The following is a 21,739-nucleotide window of genomic DNA, read 5'->3' on the forward strand; positions in this document are numbered from 1 at the left end:
ACTGTAAGAAGACATTCTAAAGGTAATGTCCCTTTAGTATTGTTCTGACAAGGTTAATTCGTTCATAAAGAATTTTGACAAGAGAAGAAAAAACAAATTTTAATATGTTTAGAACTCTACCTGACCTTCTACCAGAGTAGATAGGCTGGTTTCTATCTTCTTTAACATACAGGAAAGACATAGTGCAAATCACTATGCCAAAGATGATAAAAACTGATAACTCAGCCTTAATAAGAAAAGTATTTGAGAAAATACTTTTATACGGGAATTTCTGACATTTATTTTGTCTAGGTTATTGTACCTGAGATTGATGGCTCCAGAATATTTTAGGTCTAATTTTATTTATTTTAAGATAAGCCATTTTATTAAAATTACTGGGATATTATCCTGGAAAAATTATTATAAGTGTAAAAAAACAAAACAAAACAGAAACAACCCAAATGTTCAGTTTTTAGGAAGTTGGTTAAATACAATAAGATATTACTTTTAATGTTATATAGTTACTGAAAGTGTAATAGAGGAATACTTAAGGATATGGATAAAAGTCCACATTAGTAAATGGAGGGAGATGAGGAGAAGCAAATTACAAAACATTATAGTATCACAGTTAATTAAAAAGTACATTTATAGAAAATAATTGTGTTTATGGGAGGTATTGTGATTCCTTAAATATATGTATTTCTAAAATGAACATGTCTTAAATGTTCAGAAATTATGTAGATTGAATATTTTATACTTTGTAGACACATCCCCATGGCAGCATTTTATTATAGGAAATATATTCAAGCAGTTTTTTGGTTTTGTTTTCTTTGTTTTTGAATAATGAGAATGTCTTATTGCAAGCAATTCTGACTCAGGCTTCACTTTTTGAGTCTCTTCTGATTGGTTCATATTAAAAAAAAACCTTTACAAAAACTCTTTGTTACACAGATTAATAATTTTCTCTTTAGCAGAAGGATGAAACTTCTGAATTAGTAAGATTTTGAATATTATCTAATTATTTAGTGCTTTGTTAAGGTACTAGTTATATTTATAACCTAGCCCTTCATTTTTAGGGTCAGCATATTCTTGCTTTTGATATCTGTTTTCTGCCACAGGCCTGAGATTGGAATTGAAGCAATACAACTACTGCTTCCACCAGAGGAAAATAGTATGGGAATTCCTATTATGGTAGGTTATTTTCCAGTAGTCTCTGCAATAATATAGGCAGCTCTTGTAATTCATTAGTTTGTTGGTATTTATGCCTTCTCATAAATTAAGCATAGCTTTTCTATATAACTATATGTGTGAATCCTTTGTGTCAGTCAAAATCCTGTCTTGTAGACTTTTTGTTTATGTGTGGTGGTCCCTGTATTTCTGGAAAACTTAATTATAACAATTTAATTCAAATAGATTTTTAGGGAAGGAACTTAAAAATCTGATTTAAGATTTCTGTGATTTTTCTGTTGTAGTTTGGAGAAGAGAGTTTGAAACAGCTGAAAATTATGGTACTGCAATTAGTTTTTTTTTAACTAGTAAATTACTAGATGTTTTCATTCTTAAATTGTATATATCACCTTGCTCATAGCTCATTCTCTTACATGTTGTATGTTTGTGGTACATTCTGTGAACATTATCAGCCATTCACTAATCATTGGGGAACCTCAATAACATGAGTGACTCCTGTTTCTAGAAAGTAGTTAAAAAATCTCAAAATCTAGGGGTATTAGACTGAAGATGTTTGTGAAGACAATATAATCTAGTTTGATACCATTGGCATTGTTTGCTAGGCGTCTTATTTGAAATTCAAACATATTGAAAGGTTCTGTAGAAAAGAAAAACCTATGGCTTTGTAACTGACTTCTTTACCATTATCAAGTTTCCACTTGCTGTACTTTCTGTTAAATATTTTTGATCCTAAATGGTAATACCATTTGATACTAAGTAGACTTGAGCAAAGTTGTTTTGCAACAAAACAAATCACCCTTATTGGGTTTTGTTGTAATTTGTTCTTGGTTAAACTTTTCCTGTTTTTTTTTTTTTAAAGAAGAGAAGATGATTAGAACGCTACTATTATGTTGAAAACTAAAAGATTTTGTCCATCTGTATTCTAGTAGGAGGGGAGCAGATTATTGGGAAACATTTATTACGTTGTGTTCTTCCAGTTTGGAATAATTTTGGTGACATTGAAGATTTATATTCTCTTGAGAAATTTTGAATTCTGTGTGAATTAACCAGTTGTGACTCTTTACCTGACCTTTCAGTTTTGTCTATTAAATTACCACTTTAAAAAAAAACAGCCCACACAGGATGCTTCTCGTTGTTACCTGGATTTCTTTTACTGAACAGAACCCCACTGGAAGCTCATTTCCTCATATACCTTATTTCTGTTCTTTGTAAGTCATTTTCTAGGGACACCTGGCTGACTCAATTGGTTAAGTGTCTGACGTTAACTCAGGCCATGATTTCAGGGTCCTGGGAGTCTGCTTTTCCATCTGTACCCCACGCCCCCTTCATGTGCTCTCACTCACTCCCAAATAAAAATAAAATCTTAAAAAAAATTTAAAATAAAATGATATAAACAAATCATTGTCTAGCTCTTGACTCAGTAAAAGCTTTGGATGAGTCTTGAAATATTCCTAATTCAGTCAAGGATTTGAATAATGGATAGGCAAGACAGAAAAAGAAAAAATGTCAAATTTAAAAAAGTAAGGATACGATTTGTTGGGGAAAATGGCAATAAACAGCAGACACCATCAGTGTTATCTGGCTCACTTATTTTTTCTTTCCTGGTAATGTAGAGTCACAAATTTAACTACTTTTGCTACATGATCACTGTATAAATTGTAATTTTTATCTTTTACCACTGGATGGTGCTTTTGCATTGGTTTCTGCAGACAGTCTAAATTTGCATAAGGAACATTAAAAAATTCATCGTAAAGAACAATGAAATTAAAATTTGATAGTGATATAGTTGGTCACATAAACATTAAAATATAACTATTATTTGTGATACATACTGTAGTTTTAAAAAGATAAAACCCTTGTGCATGAAATGGTTAAGGGTTAAGAGCTGTACCTGACCGTATTTTCTAATACAGTCTTCAGTCTACCACCTTAGAAATATTTTAGGTGTTTTGATTTTGTAGGTGATACTATAATTTAAATGGCACTTAAATAAAACAGTTTGATTTGTAATGTTAAAATATATATGCAGATAGCTCAGGCTTTTAAAATTGTTGTTTGTTTTTTAAAGATCTTATTTATTCATGAGAGACACAGAGAGAGGGAGGAGAAACAGGCTCCCCACAGGGACCTCTATGATCAGGCGTCCCTAAAAATGTTTTTGATAATCACCTTGTTTCTATCTGGAAGCCATCAATTGAAGCCTTTTCTTTCACAAATCCTATATTCAAATTATCTTTTGTGAGCTGCCAAGGGACTTTTTGATAGTTATCCTGCTTGGGCAATTTGGGTTTATTTAGGATTATAACAAACAAAGCATGAGTTTATTCGGATCGTAACAAAGTTGTGGAGGTGGTAATTCAAGAAAATAATTTCAAGTAAGAAAGCATTCACTTATGTTCTTTAACAAGAAAAACAGAAACTCTAGAACATCAGTGTCTACACAGCTTTCTCTGAGACCTTCTTTCTCCAGTTCAGTCTTTTGTTTCTTTTTCTGTTCTTTAGAGGATTATTTATATAAAAACAAGCATCTGAAATTACCCCTTCTTGTATTCTGCTCTTCACTAGCTATTTGATAGCTTTTGAGGTATGAATGAGGAGACCGTTATAGCCCAGCAAGTTTCAAGTCTTAGTTGCTTTGCTCTATGATCAGTGCCTAGCTATTTCGTCCCTTGGGCTGAGTATGGAGCTGCTAAATGGCTTTGGCCTGACAGATTTGCTTCTTAACAGTGAATCTTCACCTAGCAGTATTCACATTTTGGTCCTAAATTTTATTAGTTACTGGAATGTGAACTTTTGTCATTTAACCCTTGTAGAGGTTATTTTTCTTGCCTATAAAGTGGTGATTGAGTTTAGCAAATAAGAATCATGATTAAGAAGTAGTGTTACTCAGAAAAAAATATGTGCACATAGGAAGGAAAGAACAAAGTACCTGCAATCCTGCCACTAAGTTAACTAATCTGTTGTTGCTTTAAAAATAAAAATCCGTTGTTGCTTTAAAAAAAAAAACCCTTCTGATTATTATTTAACAAGATTTTGTTAAAATTATGTTAATATTTAGTTAATTAATGTTAATATTTAACATAATTAGAATCTTATTTTATATATTGTTTTGTTCCATATTGTTTGTCCTGTGTTTTTAGAAAATTGTTTAAAAATTTTGTTTCTAAATATTCAGTTGGGCGCCTGGGTGGTTCCATTGGCTAAGGGGCTGCCTTCAGCTCTGTTCAGGCCCACTCAGGTCATAAGTCCTGGGGTCCTAGAGGGGTCCTGGGATGGAGCCCCAGTTTGACTCCCTGCCCAGCAGAGTCTACTGCTCCTTCTCCCTCTGCCCCCTCCCCTGCTTTTGCACTCATGCTCTCTCAAATGAATAAGTAATCTTTAAATGTCATTCAATTTTATTGTATGATATATGCTATATGTTAAATTGTTTTATTGTTCAACATTTAGGTTGTTTTTAATGTTTTGTTATAAATGATGCTTCAGTTAAATCATGATATGCAAAGTTTTGTAGGCCTCACTTTTTCTTCTGTCTACATTCTTGTAAGAAATGCTAGTTTAAAAGCTTTGAAAGACTTACAGTGAACGCTATTGACAGCAGTTGGCAAACTTTTTCCCCAGAAAAATCACAGTTTACTTCTTTTATCATCCCTCTGGCTTGGACAGTTGCATGCAGTAGCCTGCTGTTGTTTTCTGTGTTTAGTATCACCTCATTTTTAGGCCATCTTTTACACTGCATCCACCGTGAACATCCACTGTGAGACTTCTAAGATACAAATCTGATCATCTCATTCTTTGACTTAAAATTTTTTGGTGGTTTCCCCATTATTCTGCAGGTTAAAATGTATATATTTAATGTGGCATTCAAGACCCTTCATAATTTAGCCCCTGTCTGATTTTTCCAGCCTTATTTTAATGCAACCCTACTATATATTTTGTTGATAGGCAAGTAGGAAGGGAATATTGTAGACAGGGGAAACCTATTCAGAGGCACAGCTGCAGGAAACAATATGGTACATTTAAATTGCAACAAGTACATTTATATATGTGAAACTTAAAGTAGTGGTAGTCTTTAGTGTACTTTAATAAGACAGTTGACTAGGGGATCCCTGGATGGCTCAGTGGTTGGGCATCTGCTTTTGGCCCAGGGTGTGGTCCTGGAGTCCTGGATTGAGTCCCTGCATGGAGCCTGCTTCTCTCCCTGTGTCTCTGCCTCTTTCTCTCTGTTTCATGAATAAATAAATAAAATCTTTAAAATAAAAAATAAAAGTTGACTAAATCAAAGGAGGCAAATAGCATTTTATCTATGATTTAGAAAGTAAGCAGTGATACAGAGAATTATGAATCAAGACTCTTCGTTACAGGGACAGAAATCCCAACTCAAAATGATTTAAATTCAAAAGGAAATGTATTGGCCAGGCAGTAGCTGAATGGTCAAGGGGAGCAAGATAATAGGACTTGGTGACAATAGATTCCCCATCACTTCCCACCCTTTTTAAATTTTGTCCTTTTTTTTCCCTCTTCTGCAGGCAGTTTAGCTTACATTGTCCTTATCTGTAATCCTAAAAGAAAAGAAAGTCTCTTTCCTGATAGCCTTGGCAAGAAAGCAAAGTCCTAGGGAAGAGACTGCCTGATTTTGATCATTTGTTCATCCCTGAATTAGACATGTGACTACGAGTAGGTGGTACTCTGGCCAGTCCTGTGTCTCTCCTATACCTTTGTACCAGGTGAACTGAAAGGAAGGGATTCTTTTGAAAGAATATGTTTACTGCAAAGATGGATAGAACCAGTGAAAGGAGAACCAAGAATTGAGAGACCAATTAAGAGGTGGTTTTGATAACTCAGGGGAGGACTGAAGTGGGTTCTGAAATAGATCGCTCTGAGGAAAGAAAGTTCAGGAGGATTTAAGGTAAAATACCTAGAAGTGGGTGACTAATGAGAAATGGGAGATAAAGTAAGGTTAGGCTTCTAGGAAATTCTTTGTGTTCTGGGCTACCGTGTATATGGTGATGCCATTACTATTAATCAGGAGGTTTAGAAAAAGAACACTTTGGGGGAACGGACTAGAGATAAGTTGATTTTCACTTGCTGAGTCTGAGATAATTTGGAATATGCAGATAAAATGTGCATTTGGAAGTTGTGTCTGGAGGTTAGGACTTGAAAGAATCACATGTGATGGCTGGTATTACAAATGAAATTGTCCAGGAAGAGGTAGTAGACAGAAAAGTAGGCTGAAAGAAAAGCCAGTATTTAAGTATGGGTGGTGCAAGAAAATCCAAGTGGGAGGGGCCAAAAAAGAAGGTTTAGAAATATAGGTGAAATAGTTCTGGAAGAGAGTTTTAATAAAGAGCATTGGTGGGACGCCTGGGTGGCTCAGTGGTTGAGTGTCTGCTTTCAGGTCAGGTCGTGATCCCGGAGTCCTGGGATTGGAGTCCTGCATTGGGCTCCTACTTCTCCCACTGCTTAAGTCTCTGCCTTTGGGTGTCTCTCATGAATAAAAAAAATAAATCTTTAAAAGTTTTTAAAAAATCATTGGTATCTATAATTGTAGTTTGAGAAAAATGAAGATTTTGCAATATATTACTGTTGCTGATCTTAGACCAATTTCAATTGAATGGTGAGTATAGAAGTCAGATTATAGCAGGGGGAAACAAGTAGAAAATGGAAAGTTAGCTCATGAAGGAAGCAAAGGAGTTTTGTGGAGGTCAAGAGGAAGCGATAGAGACAGTAATAAGGGATAAATCAAAGTGATAAAGGAATCAAGATTGACAAAATTTATAAAAAGATGGAAATATTTTTGAATAAAATTATTGTTTCTTCTGTGCTTTTAAGCTCCTTCCCATTGATTGCAAAGTCACTGAGGTATGGATACCTGCCTTGCAAGAAGTGTTTAAATAAATGACTACTGAATGAATGAAAGATCAGAGAGGGAACTTGAAGATACAGTATGTTTGAAGGTAAACCAGAAGGGAGTTGAAGGAATTCATCCCTGTTCTCTTTCTCTCTGAGGTAGAATGCCAAGAAAGTGTTTCCCCAGCTTGCTTACCTCAAAGCAAGAATAGATTTGAGAGTATTCTTAAACTAAGAGGTACTGACACAAATGGAGTAATACTTTTCATTTCTGGCATCTTAATTTTGAAATCAGGACTTCAAGTCAGATGCTGTTTGGTTCTCACCAACTCAGGAATCCCATTTGCTTCCTTAACTGTTAATTTAACTTCTCTTGGATGTGTGATTTGTAAGAAGAGCTAGGCTTTGGAGACAGATGGTCCTGGGTTAGGGTCTGTTTTTCTCCACTTGTCAGCCATATGATTTCCAGTGTTTAACTTTTCCAGTTCAGATTTTTATCTGTGAAATTGGAAGTAGAAACTACTTTGTAGGCAAGTTAAAAATGAGTACACATAAAGTGCCTAGTATCATCATGCATTCATATTACCTGGGATGTTCATCCCAGCCCCATATGAGCAGCCAACCTTGTTCTATCTTCACATAAAATAATGCTAGATAAAAGTACTATCTTATATTTAACAGGATTTTATCTTGCTGCTTGTTATTATTCATTGATCTAGTTCTTATCTCTAGACTTATACAATTTGATGTCTTTTTATAATGACCTTCACTTTAAATATTTTAAAGCTGTCCTATTCTCCCTGACTCCTTTTCAGACAAAATCCCTGTAGCTTCATTGACATGACATGGTTTTTAGATCCACATTGTGCTGGCTTTGGGTATGTTCTAGTCTCATTACTTTAGATGTGGTTTGACCTATGTCTAGGAGATAGCATACTTTTACTAAAGGAGAAAGGTGAGATTAATAGGAAATATTTTTTGAGGGATGCCTTCGGCTCAGGGTGTGATCCGGGGTCTGAGGATAGAGTCCCGCATCGGGCTCCCTGCGAGGAGTCTGCTTCTCCCTCTATGTCTCTACCTCTCTCTGTGTGTCTCTCATGAATAAATAAAATCTTTTTTTAAAAAACCATATTTTTGAGATAAAATTTTCATTTTAATTGGTCAAAAATAAAGTGTAATTTTACTATTTCATATTCTAAAGTGTACTCTTGTCAATGGCATTTATAAAGTGATTGCCTTTATTCTGTTTTAAGATAAGTTACTGATGACTGATTTTTTTTACCCCCTTTTAAAAATCCCTAGAGGACAGCCCTGATGGTGCAGCGGTTTAGCGCCACCTGCAGTCCTGGGTGTGATCCTGGAGACCCGGGATTGAGTTCCACGTTGGCTCCCTGCATGGAGCCTGCTTCTCCCTCTGCTTGTGTCTCTGCCCCCCCCCCCCCCCCCCCGTCTCAATAAATAAATTATTTAAATAAAAATAAAAATCCCTAGAGCCTTCAATATCATCTAGTACCTAGTGTGTTGTGATTCATTAATGAAGGTGGGAAAAGTACACTATTGAAATAAGATGCAAGATTCAAATTTTTAGTGTTGTACATAGCATACTTTTGGTTGTTTTCTCATCAGTCATTACCCACTTCCTTCCTTGCAGGCCCCCAGTTTTGTTTGGTTGCTCACTGCTCACCTACATGACTTGAAGAAGTCTTTAATAGTGTAAGCTAATCATGGTAATCTTACTCTTACCTAGTAGTGATTTCTTTAGGAAGGAACATAAGAGGCCAGGACTGGTCAAATGTCTGGAAAAGTCAGTTTAGGTAGCTTCTAGGAAAGTTTTCATACCTATAAAGGGAAAAACAGCGGGAAACTTACCTTTCTGGGGGACAATATGTGTCTGATATGATGCTTTGAAGTATGGCAGGTATCCATGACTATGAAGGGAATTATCCTAAGGTCCATACTGAGACAGAAGACTTAGCTGGAGCCTGGTGTCAGTTAAGTACCTTAGAGCCACCTTAATTTCACTGTTATTTATGCTAAGTCTCTTTATTGTTTAAGCCAGTTGAGTGTAATATGCTATTTTTAGTTTAGTTTAGGATAGCCCTAATGTAGGGAACAAATGTTTTTGAAAGTCTGCTGGACTGTTCCAGTAGAACAGTAGACACTTTGTGGGAGGTCCATTAAGATGTAATGATGAGTCTCCTAATTTTAAGATCACATTAGAAGCCTATTTAGGTGAAAACCTTCAGGGGTATTCTAGCATACTAAATGTTCTGCTGTTGAACGAAACAGACAAAAACATTTCTGTACTGCAATAACTGATACAGATTTAATTACCCAGATAGTCAAGAATGAGCTATTTATCAATTCTGACAAGGGCCCCTTTCCATTTAAGAAGTTCAAAATTGACCACATGTAAAGGAATTGACTTTATTTTACTCTGAAGTAACATTAAGTTATAATGTTTTTTTTTTTACAGGTTTATCAACGGTATCAAATCTATTTATGCAAAAAAAATTCCATGCCTGGTACACATTAGAAACACCCTTTCCTTTTTTTTTTTCTTTAACAATAGAAGCTGTTCTATAACGTTTTAGATAGCACTCTTTAATAAAAGGAGCTGAAGAATATGAAAAATGTTCTAATTATCTGAGTCATCACTTGGACTTTAAAATAGTTACAAGTTTCAGTATTTTTGTCTCCACCCTTCTACAGTTTAGAAAGATGTGAATCATTTTCTTTAGTATTTCCCAAATGATAGCTACTTTGAAAGGGAAGTGGTATATGTGGTTCCAATTTGTGTGTGAAATAACTAGTGTACACTTCAGTTCCTGATTTTAACTGCACTTTGTGGGATTCCCTTGGATGTCTCATGTAATTATTGCTTATAAAGGTAAACATTGGGTAACCATAGCAACTTTTTTTTTTTAAGATTTTATTTATTTGAGACAGAAAGAGAGAGAGAGAGAGAGAGGCAGAGACACAGGCAGAGGGAGAAAGAAGTAGGCTCCATGCAGGGAGCCCGACGTGGGACTTGATCCTGGGACTCCAGGATCACGCCCTGGGCTGAAGGCGGTGCTAAACCGCTGAGCCACCCAGGCTGCCCACCTTTATAAATATCTTATTTATAAATTTATTTGGCAGGGAAAATGGAGTTACTTTGAATTACATGGTATTTTGAATACATGAATCAGTATAACTTTGTATCAGTTGAGGCCCTGGATAGGCAGTTCACTTTTCCATACATCCAATTTCCATACATCCAGGATCACGCCCTGGGATGAAGGTGGCACTAAACCACTGAGCCACCGGGGTTGCTCGCAACTTACTTTTAAGTTGAAAAATTGCCCTAATTTTTAAAGTGCAGTAATTTGATATTACATTATATCCAGTGTCACCACATTGTACAAACCATAATGAATTGCAGATAATCTCACCTGTTTTTTTTTTTAAAGCAAAGCTGAAGTTCAGCCTGTTTAAAAGTTTTACACTCTAATTTGTAATATTGGACTTAAGTTGTATTTGATGCAGTTACTGAGAGATCATAATTACATTAATAATAATGTAAGATTATATTTCAGAGAATGTACTTATCCTGGGCCTGGAAAGACAGAAGTCAAATGCCAGAGATTTTGCTAATTAGCATAAGTCCCAGCCAAAAACTATACTAATAAGAGACATATCACATAGAGTATTTAAAAGTAATACAGCTTAAATAACTACTTCAGTCTGGCCTTCAATTCAGTCTAAATGATAAATACTTTTGCTTAATTTCAAACTGCTTCTTGAGATAATCAAAACTATGAGGAAAATAATCCAACTTTTAAAAATATTGCTTAAATGCAATGCTATATACTTGACAACAGAATGTTTTCCTCCCCTTTCTCTGTTAGTTTTGGCATATTGGGTGTATTCTGGAAAACTACCTATGTTGTTATATTTGACTTGTTAATTTTTTTTGCTTGCATACTTTTTGAAGGAAATAACTAATTCTTTTGAGACTCCAGTCTAAAAACAATCATTTAAATGTTGATTTAGGTCTTAAGTTCTCATAAATAAATCTTTAATCTACACTCTTTCCAGGAAGCCTATTCCATTTCCTGTCTGAACTGAAACTCTGTTTTTTCATAAGTATATGCTTCTCTAGAGGTCTCAAGTATTGTTCCTTTGCTCATAGCCAGTATATCTTAGGAATGGCTTTGTGTGTGTATGTGTGCATCCTCTTGGAGAGAGGGAGAGGAGTAGAGTTAGCATTCTTCTAGTCATCCATTATAGCTATTAAAATGTTACTAGCCTGCCTAACCATAAGAAAAAAAAAAATCTTCTTTTGAGGCACATACCATCTGGCTAAGTGACTCTTCTGTTTTTTTGTTGCTATTGTCTGTTGAATCTCACTCCTAGTTATACATCTGGATCAGAGTTGTATCAGTCATCTATATGATTTCATTTCTTTGTAGATGACATTTTATATATCATACTTCACAGTTTAACAGCTTCTACATCAGTAATCTTCTCTACTTGGCTCTTACCACATACTCCAATAACCACATCCCACAATTTTTCTTGTACTACCTTCACTTCTGTATTTTTGTTGTTAACCATCCTAGACCCTATGACCCATTACTTTCAACTGCCAGCTAAATGCTCACACTTACTCCTTTTCAACTTCATACTTTCTCTTCCACTTACCTTACCCACATCAACCTTCCTTCCTGTGTCAAAAGAGATCTCTTCATAACTCAAGATGACTTTCCACTTCCATATAGAACTCCCTTTTTTCTGTATCTGTGAAATCTACCTTCCTCAGTTACTTTTTTTTGTTATTCCCCCTTTTTAATCTTTTTAAAAGATTTTTTAGCATTAAATTTTACTTATTTTTAAAATTTAAATTAAATTAACATATAATGTATTATTAGTTTCAGAGGTAGAGTTCAGTGATTCATCAGTCTTCTATAATATCCAGTGTTCATTACATCACATGCTGTTCTTAAGGTCCATCACCCAGTGACCCCTTTTTGACAATACCAAGTCTTCTAATTCATGAACACAGGATATGTTTCCATTTATTTGTCACTTTAATTTCTTTCATCTATGCTTTGTAATTTTTAATGTACAAGTCTTTTACCTCCTTAATTACGTTTATTAGTATTGTTTATGATGCTTGGTATATAAGGTTATTTTCTTAATTTCCTTTTCAGATAGTTTATTCTTAGTGTATAGAAAGGCAAGTGATTTGGTTGATTTTTTTTTTTTTTTTTTTTTTTTTTGTATCCTGTACCTTTACTGAACTAATTAATTCTAAGATTTTTTTTTTGTGGAGTCTTAAGGGTTTTGTACATAATAAGATCGTGTCTTCTGCACGCAGAGCTATTTTTACTTTCTTTCTGATTTGAATATCATTTATTTTTTTCTTGCCTAATCAGTTTAGGAAATCCAGTACTTTATTAAATAGAGCGAAAGCTTTCACTTTTTTTTTTATCACTGCATGTGTAGGCTTTTCATATAAGGTCTGTATAATTTTCTTCTTTTCCTAGTTTGTTTTAAGTTTTTATCATGAAAGGGTGTTGAATTTTTCAAATGTTTTCTTCTGTATATATTGAGATGATCATATATACACATTTTTTTACCCTTTATTGTGTTAATGTCATGGGTTATATTAATTGATTTTTGTATGATTAACCATGGTTGCATGTCAGACATAAGTCCTATTTTGCCATGGTGTATGATCCACTTATTTATTTTACTTATTTTTTATTATTTGAGAGTGTGGGTTGGGGTACAGAGGGAGAAGCAAGTTCCCTGCTGAGCAGCGAGTCTGTCCTGGGGCTCCATCTTGGGACCCTGGGACCCTGGGACCCTGGGATCTTGACCTGAGCTGGAGGTAGATGCTTAGCCAACTGAGCCACCCAGGCGTCCCTCAAATGATCCTTTTAATGTACTATTGAATTTGGTTTGCTAGTATTTTGTTGACAGTTTTATCAGTGTTCGTCAGGAATTTTATATTCATCTCTAATTTTGTTTTTTGTATAGTGTCTTTGTTTGGTTTTGGTATCAGGGTAATGCTGGCCCATACAATCAGTTCATAAGTGTTCCTTCCTCTTGAGTTGTTGTTGTTTGTTTTGGTTTTGGTTTTTGGGTTTTTTTGGAAGAGTTTGAGAAAGATTGGCATTGATTTTTTTTAAATGTCTGGTAGAATTTACCAGTAAAGCCATCTGGTCTTGGGCTTTTGTTTATTGGAGATTCTTGATTACTGCTTCAGTCTTTCTGTATTCATGATGTAGTCTTTGGTAGGTTGTATGTTTCTAGGAACTTACCCATTTATTCTAGGTTACTTGGTTGCTTGGCATTATAATTGTTCACAGTAGTCTCTTATCCTCCCTCCTTCCCTCTTCCCATGACATCAGTTTTAGTGTCTCCTCTTAAATTTCTGATTTCATTTGAGTTCTCTATTTTTCTTGGTCTAGCTAAAGTTTTGTCAATTTAATATTTTCAAATAACCAACTCAGTTTTGTTGATTTTCTTTTTCCTTATTGTATTCTTTAGTTCTGGTTTTATATTATTTTCTTCCTTCTGCTAACTTTGGGCTTAGTTTGTTCTTTTTCTAACTACTTCAGGTGTAAAGTTAGATTATTTGAGATCTTTCTTTTTTAACATAGTGTTTGTTACAGTAAACTTGCCGCTTAGTACTGCTTTTGCTATATCCCATAAATTTTGGGATATTGTGTTTCGTTTTTCTCTCAAGATACTGAAATATTTCTAACTTCCCTTTTGATTCTTTCTTTGATCCATTGGTTATTCAAGAGTGTTAATTTCCATATATTTATTACTTTTCCAATATTGCTTTTGTTGTGGATTACTAGTTTCATTCTGTTTTGGTCAGAAAAGAGATTTGGTGTGATTTCAGTCTTAAATGTGTTAAAATTTGTTTTGTGACCGAAGATGTCATCTATCCTGGAGAATGTTTTGTGTGTGATTAAGGACAGTGTATATGCTGCTCCTGTTGGGTGGAATGTTCTTTATGTTTCTGTTAGGTCCATTTGGCCTATAGTGTTCAAGTCTACTGTTTACTTGTTGACTATTTGTTTGGATGTATCCATTACTATCCATTACTGAAAGTAGGATATTGAAGTCTGCTACTATTATTATATTGCTGTCAAATTTTTCCTTCAGTCTGTCAATGTTTGCATCATATATTTAGATGTTCTGATGTTGGGTGTGTATAATTGTTACATCTCTCTAGTTTTGTCCTTATATGTCTTTCTTTGTCTCATGTGACACTTTTTGACTGAAGGTTTAATTTGTCTGATACAAGTTTAGCCACCCTACTCTATTTTTGGTAACATTTGCATAGAATATCTTTTCCATCCCTTTGCTTCCAGCCTATATGTGCCCTTAAAACTAAAATGAGTCTCTTGTAGACAATGTATAGTTGGAACTTATGTTTTCTTTTTTTTTATTAAATCCATCCAGTCATTCTGTGTCTTTTGATTGGTTAGTTCTTTTTTGAAATCAAGTTCTTTAGCCTTCAACATGTTTATCTTGATCATTGCCTTCTCTTCCATAACTCTTTATGGGTTAATACTACTCAATTTATTATTTTCTCAGAGTCAAATTTATTGAAAAAATTTAATCTATGATTGCTACCACTACTTTCGGTACCTTTCATTATTTTTCTCTGAAAAGGGACATAAAGTCATAAAATGCTAGAACTGAAAACAGCTGTAAAAATCATTTAATCAGATTCATTTGCTTCAACAGTAAAATGAAGGTGCTAAGAGAAATGAAGTAATGTGCTGACAGCTAGTCAATTTTTGTTAACTTCATCTTACAAATTTTATATGGAACCCTATGTATGTGAAGAGGCCTTTGATTACTGAAGAAAATGTCACCTATGATGTTCATATGCTTTGTTTCAAAGAAAATAATGTTGCCTTCAAACCAGGCTTAATATTGTGATAAAATTAGAGAGATGTGTATATGTTATCTGGGAAAAAACAAAAGGTAAAAGAACTAGTGAGCTGTTCAAGTTATGACAGATATCTAGGAAAAGTCAACTAAGGCTGCTAGCTCCTATTGTGGCTAGCAATAATCCAGCAATGTATATTCATATTATTGACTGATCTATCATAAAAATCTAAACTATGTTCTTTTCCTTAAGACAGTAATGTAGGTAGCATATTTATTAGATTTCTGTGTAGTAGAACAGTTAAACTTTTAAAAAGTTAGTCTTTATAGGTCTAAACCAGTGTTGTGTAATGATCATCACTAGCCAGATATGGCTGGTTAAAGTAACTAAGGAACTGAATTCTTGATTTAGTTTAATGTAAATTTTTAAAAATACTTGATTTAGTTGTTAGAACGTTAAAATATGTTTGCAACAACTCAAACACCTTTATTTGCATCCTCAACTGTAAATGGTTTGAGATCTAAATACAAACCTGTTACTTCTTTTTTATTATTTAAATTCATTTTGCTGGGATGCTTGGTTGGCTCAGTCAGTTAAGCATTTGCCTTTGGCTTGGGTCATGATCCCAGGGTCCTGGGATGGAGCTCCATGTCAGCCTCCCTGCTCAGCTCCATGTCTGCTTCTCCCTCCCCCTTCTCACCACTCATGCCCTCTCTCTGAGATGAATAGATAAAATCTATAAAAAATAATTCATTTTGCCAACATATAGTATAACACCTAGTGCTCATCACATCACATGCCCATCAGCCAGTTACCCTATCTCCCCACCCCAAATCCATAATTTCTAAGGAAAATTTAATGTTCACATTGATATATGCTTTAAGTATAAAATATACAACAAATTTTGAAGAAAATAAAAAGAATGTAACATATCCACTATGTTATATTTATTATAAGCTGAAATACTAATATTAAATTTTACAGATTCTCACTCTCTTCCCTCTTCATGCTCATGCTACTCTCTCTCTCTCAAATAAAATCTTTTTAAAAATTAAATGTGTTCGCTAGAAGAATTTAAATTATGTGGCTCGTTTTTCATTTCTGTTGTATGGCACTTGTCTACACTTTGGGTGACTAAACTCTGGCACTGTAAATAGTTTTATATTTATTGATTGATTGTAAATACTTTTAATGTTAAACCTAAAAAAATAAATAAAATGTTTTTAACCATTTTCTCAGAAATGTGATCAAGAGGAAGTTTTGATATTAGATGTTCTAGTTAGTTGACCATTGGTTTGAGAAGGCACCCTTTCAATAAATCAGAGGAAAAACAGCAACAGTGAAGTTTATGAATAGTTTTATAAAAGCCATCATTTTTTAAGAGAATGAACAATTAGAAGATATCTTTATATACTAATTACAATTAATAAATTCATATGCTGTACTCCTGCCAGTGGCTTAATTTAATTAAAGTGGCATATTTGTCTTGTACCTTTTGTTTAGGTCTTCTGTATTTACTGCACTTTACTATCATTTGTATTCTTATCTTGTACTGGATAGTTTTTTCATGTACCTCATTTAGGCTGCACAAGGTCTTTCTCCCCCTGTTTACTGAGGTATAATTGACAAAAATTTTATTACTTAAAGTGTACAATGTGATGATTTGAAGTACATATCCTTTGTGAAAAGGTTACCACTATCAAGCTAAAAGTATGTTAACACATCACCCACCTCTCATAGTTATCTTTTTTTTCTTTTGCAGTAAGAACACAATATCTACTCTCAGTAAGTTTCAAGTATGTAGTTCAGTATTATGAACTGTAGCCATCATGCTGTGTGTTGAGATCCCCAAAAGTTACTGTTCTTAAAAATGAAAGTTTGTACCTTCTGACCAAAGTTTCCCCTTTCCCCTACCCCCCATGCCCCTGGCAACCCCCATTCTACTGTCTGCTTCTATGAGTTCAGTTTTTTAGATTCCATGTATAAGTGGAATATAGTATTTGTCCTTTTGTGTCTGGCTTATTTATGCTTATTTTATTTTTTTAAAGATTTTATTTATTCATGAGAGGGAGGGAGGGGCAGAGACACAGGCAGAGGGAGAAGCAGGCTCCATGTAGGGAGCCTGAAGCGGGACTCTATCTTGGGTCTCCAGGATCACAGCCTGGACCGCTGAACTGCTGAGCTACCGGAACTGCCCCCATGCTTATTTTATTAACTTAAATGCCCTCCAGTTTCATCTGTGTTGTTGGAAATGGCGGGCAGGATCCTTCATTTTTACGGCTGAATAATACTCCTGTGTGTGTGTATATGCACTTTAAAAAAAAATCCATTTGTCGTTGACACTTGTTTCTATATCTTGTCTTTGTTAATACTGTTGAAGTGAACTTGGCAATGTAGATGCTCTTTGAGATAATGATTTCATTTTCTTTGGATATATACCCAGAAGTGAGATTGCAAGATCCTATAGTAGTTTTATATTTAACTTTTTGAGGAACCTTCATACTGTTTTCCATGGTGGCTGTACCAATTTATAATCAGTGTTCCCTTTTCTCCATATCTTTGCTAACATGTTATCTCTTTTTGATACTAGATGTCATACCAGGTGTGAGGTGAAAACTCATTGTGATTTTTTTTTTTTTTTTTTTTGCTTTGTATTTCCCTAATGATTGAGTACCTTTTCATTTACCTGTGGCCATTAGTATGTCTTTTTTAGAAAAATATTTATTTAGATCCTTTGCCTACTTTTATTTTTATTTAATAGGGTTTAAAAAAAAAGATTTTATTTATGAGTGAGAGAGAGAGAGAGAGGCAGAGACACAGAGGGAGAAGCAGCTCCCCGTTGATCAGAGAGCGCGATGCAGGCCTCCATTCCAGAACCCTGGTATCGTGACCTGAGGTGAAGGCAGACGCTTAACTGACTGAGATACTCACATGCCCCAATCCTTACCTGTTTTTAAAAATCAGGTTTTTTTGTGTTTTTGTTTTTTTGCTATTGAGTCATATGAGTTCCTTATATATTTTGGATATTAATTTGTTATTGGATATATATGGGTTATAGTTATTTTCTCCTATCTCATTGGTTGTCTCTTCATTTTGTTGATACTTTTTTTTTTTTGCTGTGCAAAAGCTTTTTAGTTTGATGTAGTCCCACATGTTTATGTTTGCCTTTGTTGCCTGTGCGTCTGTTGTAATACCAAAAAATCCTTAGATTGCATCAGGTCTTTGAAGGCGGAGATGATATATGACATTTTATTTTATTTTATTATTTTTTTTATATATGACATTTTATAATGTCCTATGTGTATAGTAGAGTGGAAATGATAATATGGAATATTTGTTTAATCATTTGCTATTGTAATTTTTTTATAAATTTATTTTTTATTGGTGTTCAATTTGCCAACATATAGAATAACACCCAGCGCTCATCCCGTCAAGTGTCCACCTCAGTGCCCGTCACCTAGTCATCCTCATCCCCTGCCCACCTCCCCTTCTACCACCCCTAGTTTGTTTTCCAGAGTTAGGAGTCTCTCATGTTCTGTCTCCCTTTCTGATATTTCCTACTCATTTTTTCTCCTTTCCCCTTTATTCCCTTCCACTATTTTTTATATTCCCCAAATGAATGAGACCATATAATGTTTGTCCTTCTCCGATTGACTTATTTCACTCAGCATAATACCCTCCAGTTCCATCCACGTTGAAGCAAATGGTGGGTATTTGTCATTTCTAATGGCTGAGTAATATTCCATTGTATACATATACCACATCTTCTTCATCCATTCATCTTTCGATGGACACCGAGGCTCCTTCCACAGTTTGGCTATTGTGGACATTGCTGCTATTGTAATTTTGAATGTATTAAAAATATTCTTGCCAAAAGGTTTTTAGATTGTTGCAATGTTCTGAATTTTGAGTAGGATGGAACCAAATCTCACTGTCCTTTAGGAACTTTTTTATACTCATCTTAGAATTAGACAAGTACAGAATTGCTAACACTTCATTTTCAAATCATAAGAGTAGATGTTCAAGATATAGATTTTAAATTAAGATTTGGACCTGACTTAGAGAGTCCAGGGTCCTTGGATATGATGTGACAAGTCCTATTACTCATTTTAATAAATTTGGAAATGGAAGAAGGCCTAGATTGCTTTAGCTCTTGTAAGCACTAGATGCTTATGTAAAAAACCTAGGAATTGTTCGTGATTACCACCTTCTCCCTCATGGGTATGGCCATCTACTGGCAGGTACTATAAATCCTATTTCTAAAATAGATCTCCGACTCTGCATTTACATGCTCAACATCCTTGTTAAAGGTACCTACTCTTTGGATTATCGCAACAGTCTCTTAACTAGTCCTTTGGCTCCATTCTTCTCAAATTTGTTCTCTACACGGAAGCCACATAATCTTTTTAAAGCAAAGTATGACTACCTTGTTTTAAAATTTCTCATGACTTCTCAATCAGAAAATACAAACTTTATAATTTGCTTTACAAAGCCCTATATAGTCTGAGTTTACCTATTTCTCCCAACTCCCATCTGTTACTGTTCCTCATGATTGCTCTAGCCACACTGACCTTCCTCTAGTTTTTTACCTTTCAAGAAATTTTTCCTTCTACAGTTTATCGTAGTTTGCAATTATATAGTATTTATTTGTATGTAAGCTCTGTTAGATTAAGGATTTGACTGTTTATTCATATTTTGTTTCTTTAGCATAACAGAAAGCCTGGCACATAGTAGATGATGAATAAATATAGATAAATGGTTAGGTCATTGACTGAATGGATGTTACTGAACCTTCCTTCCCGTATATGACTTGAATAGTAGTATCCACAAGACATGATGAGGATTCAATGAGAATATATTTTTTAAAGATTTTATTTATTTACTTATTGAGAGAGAGCAGGAGGAGGGACAGAGGGAGAGGGAGAGAGAATCGCAAGCAGACTCCCTGCCAGAGCATGGAGCCTGACTCAGTTCCCAGTCCCACAACCCTGAGATCATGACCTGAGCTGAAATCAGGAGTTGGATGCCTGACTGAGCCACCAAGGCACACCACAGTGAGAAAATTGTGATAAATATTTGTTTTCTTCTCCCATCCCCTCCGCTGAGTTTTTTGTTTGTTTTTTGCTTACCCAGTATAAATAATATAGTAGATTAATTCTTTGGTTAGTTTTCTGGTTAGTTATTGTTTCTACTGCAATTTGTTGCAGCTAATGTTTATAATCCATTTTATTTATTGAAAAATTTAAGTATACTGTTCTAAAATGTGGATCACTTACTAAAGGAAGGGTAAGGTTATCACTTAGTGATACTGATAGCTTCAGCTCCCAGTAAAAGAGACTCAAAATCACATTGACTTAAGGTAGAATTTCTGTTTCTTTGTAACATAAGAGTTGGGAAGTGGGTATTCTAGGGCTTTTTTGGCAGTTCTGTTCCACAAAGTCTTCAAAGGACCCAGATTCCCTCTAGCCTACTCTTCACCACCTTAGACTCTGGTCCTTGTTTGGTTTAAGATGGTGGCATGTCAGCCATGTTCCAAGAAGTAGGGTGGATATACCATTTGTCCTTGTTAGGAATAGGAGATTTTCTGGCAACCACTTAACACTTCTACTTAAAATATTGGTTGGAACTTTGTCTTGTGGTTCCCAGCTACAGGGGAGGCTGAGAAGTATAGACTTTGTTTTGTGAGACTCTGTACTACCTAAAAATTGAATGTTCTAGTTGAATAAGATGGGAAGAATGGATGCAGAATATAGAGGTCTTTGTAAAAAACCCACCAGATTAATAATAGGTAGTATTAATATATGTTAACATGCGGAGTATAATAATATTAATAACGGGGACACCTGAGTGGCTCAGCGGTTGAGTGTCTGCCTTAGGCTCAGGGCGTGATCCCAGGATCCAAACCCACATTGGGCTGCTTGCATGGAGCCTGCTTCTACCTCTGTGTCTCTATCCCCCCTTTCTCTCTCTCTCTCTCTGTCTCTCATGAATAAATAAATAAATCATAAAAAATAATATTAATAATGGAAGAGTTAACAATTCATTATTACCATAATACCAGTGGGATCAAACCACTTGAGATTATTGGATATCAGTGGTTGTCAGCCATTTTGGAAGTGTGGATGGGTAAACATTTAAAAAATAGCTTAGTTTGTAAATATATTATGTGCATATTTAATTTGCATATGTTATAAGGATTTTGAATCCATCATTTTTAAAATATGTGAGGTCATTTTTATACTGGTTGTACGAAGAACTGGGAAATCTGATAACCTGAAGAACAGCTATTTAACAACTTTTTTCCCTTCCCTCTCCTTCCTGCCCCATTTTCTTTTAAATCTGTTTATAAGGCTTTTTCTTAACTATATGGGCAGATGAGGTCTAGCTCAAGAAGATTGTTCAGGATTCTTGAACTATGAGAAATGTTTCTTAAACATGGTTTAAACTCACTTCCTTACCATCTTTCACCACAAGCTTTTTATTTTTTAATAACTCAGACTAGCTTGGCACAGAGTAGCCACTATATATACCCTGAGTAAAATTACTTTTCTATGATAATATGGAGGTCACAGATTTGCAAGGGATAAGATGAGCTTTGGATTCAGTCTCTGTACATAAAGAAAAAAATAATTTGTGTCAGAAGAAGAAAGGTAGTGTAACAAAATTAGGAACGTGGGATGCCTGAGTGGCTCAGTGGTTGAGCGTCTGCCTTCCGCTCAGGGCCTGATCCCAGGATCCAGGATCGAGTCCCATATCGGGCTCCTTGTGGGAGGCCTGCTTCACCCTCTGTCTGTCTCTGCCTCTCTCTTTCTTTCTCTGTGT

The 21,739-nt window shown here is 34.9% G+C and overlaps 1 protein-coding gene across 8 annotated transcripts in view; it reads left to right on the top strand.

Moving 5' to 3' along the window:
- Window positions 1–21,739, top strand: part of ANKRD28 (ankyrin repeat domain 28) — a 192,946-nt gene that overhangs the window by 54,111 nt on the left and 117,096 nt on the right. For 4 of the 8 annotated variants that reach the window (XM_072726806.1, XM_072726801.1, XM_072726802.1 and 1 more), the window contains one exon: window positions 1,098–1,170. The exons of the other annotated variants lie outside the window; for them this stretch is intronic. In XM_072726806.1, the coding sequence (XP_072582907.1) occupies window positions 1,153–1,170 (18 nt within the window). In that variant the 5' untranslated portion in view covers window positions 1,098–1,152. Of the gene's footprint in view, window positions 1–1,097; window positions 1,171–21,739 lie in introns of those variants that run through there. 8 annotated transcript variants of the gene reach the window in all.

The sequence above is a fragment of the Vulpes vulpes genome, chromosome 11 (assembly GCF_048418805.1).
Source record: "Vulpes vulpes isolate BD-2025 chromosome 11, VulVul3, whole genome shotgun sequence".
Taxonomy (NCBI): Eukaryota; Metazoa; Chordata; class Mammalia; order Carnivora; family Canidae; genus Vulpes; species Vulpes vulpes.